Source organism: Fragaria vesca, linkage group LG6, assembly GCF_000184155.1.
Source record: "Fragaria vesca subsp. vesca linkage group LG6, FraVesHawaii_1.0, whole genome shotgun sequence".
In the NCBI taxonomy this organism is placed as follows: Eukaryota; Viridiplantae; Streptophyta; class Magnoliopsida; order Rosales; family Rosaceae; genus Fragaria; species Fragaria vesca.
Window position 1 is genome coordinate 2875063 of NC_020496.1, and position 5268 is coordinate 2880330.

Sequence of the window (5268 nt, forward strand, 5' to 3'; positions counted from 1 at the left end):
TTTTTATTTATTTGTAAAAAGTAATCAGATTAATATAAGAAAACATATATATAGATCTATCTAGAGCGAAACTCCTTTTTGATATTAAAGTGTGAGGCTCTTTGTTTGGGTCCCTTTTCAGTCACATTTTCATATCCCCACTGTTCACTGTTCAGTAGATCATTTATATAAAGTTTTCAATTTAGAGATCTAGGTACCGAATTAGATTAAATGAATCATGAGACCAAAATAAGTTCAAACAAAACCGTTCGTGTAAATCATGATTATAGAAGCTCAAATGATTTTCAAATTGTGAAACTTTACAGAAATGGTCACATTAGGTTCTAGACACTAAACAGTAGGAATGTGAAAATGTGACCGTAAAAGGAGCCAAATACAGAGCCACACACTTTAATTTCAGAACGGGGCTCCACTCTGGATAGGATCTGTGTGTGTGTGTGTATATATATATATATATATAATGTGGCAGTTTAGATGTGTCACGAGTTCATTTTCACTTTTTAACTATGAACATAACTGTAACTGAATTTAGAGTAATCAGACAATTGCAATTTGCATAACACTTTGTAGACCAATAAAATTATCCAAAACTATAAATATATGATAGCCACAAGATTATCTTATTGTTTCTCAATGAAATTTGTAGACTCTTAGCTACTAATTATTTGTAAACTAGCCTTCCTGTGCGCTCACGCGTACAAGTACGTGTTCTAAATGGGCATGTTAGTCTATTCAGCTAAACGAATGTTTACTTCTTTCTTTTTTTTTCTTTTTTTTGAGAGAAAAAACGAATGTTTACTTACATATCTTAAATCAACACACCTTTGACTGCTTTCCTGTGTAAGAACTTACACATGATTTTCATAAGTTTCTTAAAATTTACAGAATTTTGAACTTGAAATCAAACCATTCAAAAGTGTACCTGGCAGATTATCATGCAAAATATTCACACAATTAAAAAAAAAATTAACGAAGTTAAATTCAAACAGCAATAAAAGAATGAAGGATGAAAGACCTGGTTTATATCTCAATATCTCATTGATTTGTACTGCATCATTATCATTACTCAATTTCTGCTTGTTGTATACAATTTCCACGCATCAAGGGGAGTGAAATTTACACTCCCTATTTTACAATCCAAACTCCCACTTTTCCTTTTTAGGTAAAGTTTTCACAAAAAGACAAAACATATGTCACTAAAGACAAAATTTAAATTACCAAAAGAGGAAAATAGGAGTGTGGATTGTAAAACTGGGAGTGCAAATTTCATTTCCCCGCATCAATCATATGGACAACAAATTTAAACTCAGCTATTCTTCTATACCATGGATATACATTTTTATAGCCTATTTTGACAAAGATCAAGCACAACTATGCTTCCATGGTGCAATAATTGCCTTCAACTGAAAATGAAAGATGAAAGTTTTAACCGATGAAAGAGATATACTGCGAACACATTTCTACATCCAAGTCAAATGTCATGTATATATGTTTCTCATCAACTAAACATGTAACATCCTGCCACAAATGCATAGAACATGATTAATAAATTTATAGGAGTAGAGATAGAGATTTCAATGTTATGGGCAAAATCAGGAATTCAATTTTTTGGTGAAGCTTTGACACCAAACTTATGCTTCCCATTATAGAGTGGAGATGCAAACGCTCTGAAGGGTAGATTAAAAATCAAGTCACCATTCCAAGATTGCAAACATAGGTATTGAAAAGTCCATCCAAGTCTAAATATGACAAGAGAAGCCAAAAGAGATGCCAGGTATTCCCCTCAACTACCAAACTATAGTTCCAACTTACAACAGCTTTGTAGTCTTGAACAGCAGAAGAGGGAGTGCAGTTGTTTTTAAATCAACAGAGATGCAATCCCGTAATGACAATAAGAATCTAAACCTCTCTTCTGTAGTCTTTAATCCTCCATTCCTTTCCGTCCAGAATACGCAAAACAGAAATATTGAAGCGATCAAACAATTGCAGACTGCAGTTCATTATGAAACCTAAATAGACAACCCAAAAGTTTATAGTTGCCATATTACCAACTGAATCAAGTAGATTGCATAATGTTTTCAAGAAATAATGCTGCCATAACCAAAGGAAAACTCAAACCAAAAGTTCAATCCAAAGGTTGAATGGGCAGCATCGTTGCATATTAACGAGAAACCCCCATCCAAATGCAGTCCTACATCATTACCAATGTCATTTATAACACAATGAGGGCCTCATACTCTTGAATCAAATTAATGTACAGGACACAATCATGCTCTATTCCTCCCTAAAACATGAGAAACAGTCTACTTTTCTTCATCATTCATTCAGCTACGTACTGCAAATGCCAAATTCAAATCACTGAAACCTTGAATTCACAATGACATGTTGAGGTTGGATGCTAGTGACTCGTGAGACCAAACATCGAGTAAGGAGAAACCAATAAAAGATCAAAAAGGCAAATTTCAAAAATATCAGAAACTGAAACCACACTAATACATTATTATAAGACTGTCCCCATTTGTCTTACAGTATTGAACCCGGCCAATACACAAAGCAGCATTATTGAAAGTAATCTAAGTATGTTAATAAATGTAGAAGTAACCACTATCCAATTCAACCAACCTTTTGTTGTTGATTTTGATTCCCGCTTGGTAAGGCATAAGGGTTCCAGATAATAAGTAATCCAAGAACCTCATGGAAGTAGTGGTATGTCCCTGAATTTCAAAGTAGGATGAACCAATATGAGCATTCTGTCACCAATCAGACCCGCAAACTGATGACTCTTGGTTATACCAAATGGCTGATATATATTTTTGTCCAAATAGAAAGCAGAGCAAGCCGCCCTTGATAGAAGCTGCTGTTGATGATTCTTCTGAGTCCCTCCTCAGTAAGAAAAAACATTGGTTTGGCCAAGTAAGACAAGGCTCTCCACGAAAGAATCCATGAAGTAGTAGTGATATGCCTCATTTCCAAAATCTCTAAACTGTTTGTCCTTAGGGTCATAAGTCTTGAACGAAGTAAACTCAAAATCTCGACCCCATCTGACCACCACATGACCACTCTTTGTAAGACCAAGTGGCTCGACACAAGGTTCTTCTTCCGGAGGTCCTAGCAGACACACATCGAATAATTTAGTCCATGATTCCACCACACCGTACTCTTTCATCACCCACAAGTCAAAAGACGAGTTTCCCTGAATCTCAAATAAGGCAAGCCACAAATGATCCCCACCACCATGGTACTTTGAAATCATGGGTGGATAGTCTCTGCAAAAACCTTGGCGAATCTCGACATTACGAAATGATTCATCAACCATGTCCAATGCCACAACGGAAACTGTACAGTCCTCGTCCATCTCCCCCTTCCTTGTATGGTGGCGTTGAACCCAGTGAAAAGCACCGTTGACAAAAGCAGTACGATCTGTATAAGGGGGGAAATCAGCAGGAACATTACTAAGACTCTTCCAGGTACCCCTGGCTAAGGACCAAACCTCAACCTCAACCTCGCGATCAGGTTCCATGACAATTCTCACAACCTTATAATCACCGATACGAGAATCGTAGCAGAGACTATAACTTTCATACCGGTAGCACTCAACGGCACGACTAGGACTAGGCAAAAACCCGAATTTTCTTATGGAAGGATTCCAGAGAATTACAGGAGGGCAGGGGTCAATATAAGATGAGGAAATAGCCAGGCCTACGAGTCCGTTACAAGTTCCGATCACTTCGTAATCCATACCTTTAGTCCAGCTACTATTCTTATTGCTGAGAATTGGATTTAGGAGTTTCGAATACTGACCGAATGAAGATGCAGGGTTATCCCAATGCAAATCGTTTGATTGGAGGGAGATGAGAAGGAGGAGCCTCGAAACGTCGCCGGCAGTGGTTTGATTGTTGAGGTGGGTTTGAATGAAGGTAAGGGTTTTGACGAGGGAGTTCCATGACTTGCACACGGCGCTGCATCTGATGACGTCTTTGACGAGCAATTTCACCAGGATCTTGCCTATGATATCTTCAGGAAAGTAATTGTTTTCCATTACTCGTTTTTGTTTTTGGATCTCCATCGCCGGCGGGGGAATCTGGAAATCTTCGGGAAAGTAATCAGAGTAATATAAAGCTGTTGAGTTTGAGATGTTTACAGATGTAATTGGGTTCAGTTCCTCAAGCTCCGAATTAAAAGGACCGAAAACACCCTGCTACAATCCAAAGCTACACATAATCCGAATCCAAGTTTGACCTGGATTTCTAATTTCATATATTAACGCAAGGTTTTTTTAGCCCTCAAGCGTTTCTCCAACTAAATTTCTAGCAAACCTAACTATCGCACTGCCTCCACTAGTGTCAGTCCCCTCTAACCACCACCATGTCCTCTTCCATCGACGTTGTCGCTGCCAGTTTTGCAACCTCTTAGCTATGGGCGGTGATGAGGTTATTGACATCTCACACGTGGAACAAGGTGAAGAAATTTGCCCAAATGCTAAGGTTTACTTGCTTGCAAAGTCTTTGACAAAGAAAAATCTTGATCTGCAACCGCACTTCAATCGTTTGTGGATCTTGTTCGTGGTTTTAGGGTTCATGTGAGACCAGGGTCTGCACATTCGACCTATCTGCCGATCGAAACAAGGTCTTCTGTGGAGGACAATGGTATTATTTGCGGAGCGCCTATCATTTTCCAAGAGTATGATGGCCTCAAACCTGTCACTTCCATTCCCATGAACACACTGCACTTAAGAGTTGCGCTTTTGGGAAACTGTCAGAATTGGAATGACAAAAAATAATCAAATATGTCGCTTCGGTGGTAGGAACCTATGTGCGTACTGATGATAAGTTGTTTGCAGCTCCTAAGCAGCTGCGTGTTTGTATTACTCGACCTTTGGATTGACCTTTCTTTCATGGATCGGAAAGGTTGAGAGGGAAAAGTAGTTTCTTTCCTTTTTTGTTTGGCACACCTGAGGAAAGGAAAGAATTTACTATAATATAGAAATTAGATCCTGGATTCAGCTTCCCTTATACTTTCTTAACATTAATTACATATTTTATTATTGTTTTAATGGATGTTATTACTAAATTCCCACAATTGTTTTAATGCATATTTTATTAATTCAGTACACCGTGGTGCACTTGAACCAAACGGATTAAGTAAACGGTGTCAAAAAGAATCAAACCACAGTAAAATCTCATAACTTCATCATCTCTCCCAATCACTCCCCCATTTCTCTCTGTTCTCCCCTTCCCTCTCCATTACATCTCAGTCCCTTTCAATTCA

At 38.0% G+C, this 5268-nt stretch overlaps 1 protein-coding gene across 1 annotated transcript in view; it reads right to left on the reverse strand.

Moving 5' to 3' along the window:
* Positions 1-2884: 2884 nt before the first annotated feature.
* LOC101297652 (F-box protein CPR30-like) overlaps positions 2885-5268 on the reverse strand; it is a 5889-nt gene continuing 3505 nt past the window's right edge. The window contains exon 2 of the mRNA XM_004304810.1: positions 2885-4195. Coding sequence (XP_004304858.1) covers positions 2885-4195 — 1311 coding nt within the window. The remainder of the gene's footprint in view (positions 4196-5268) is intronic.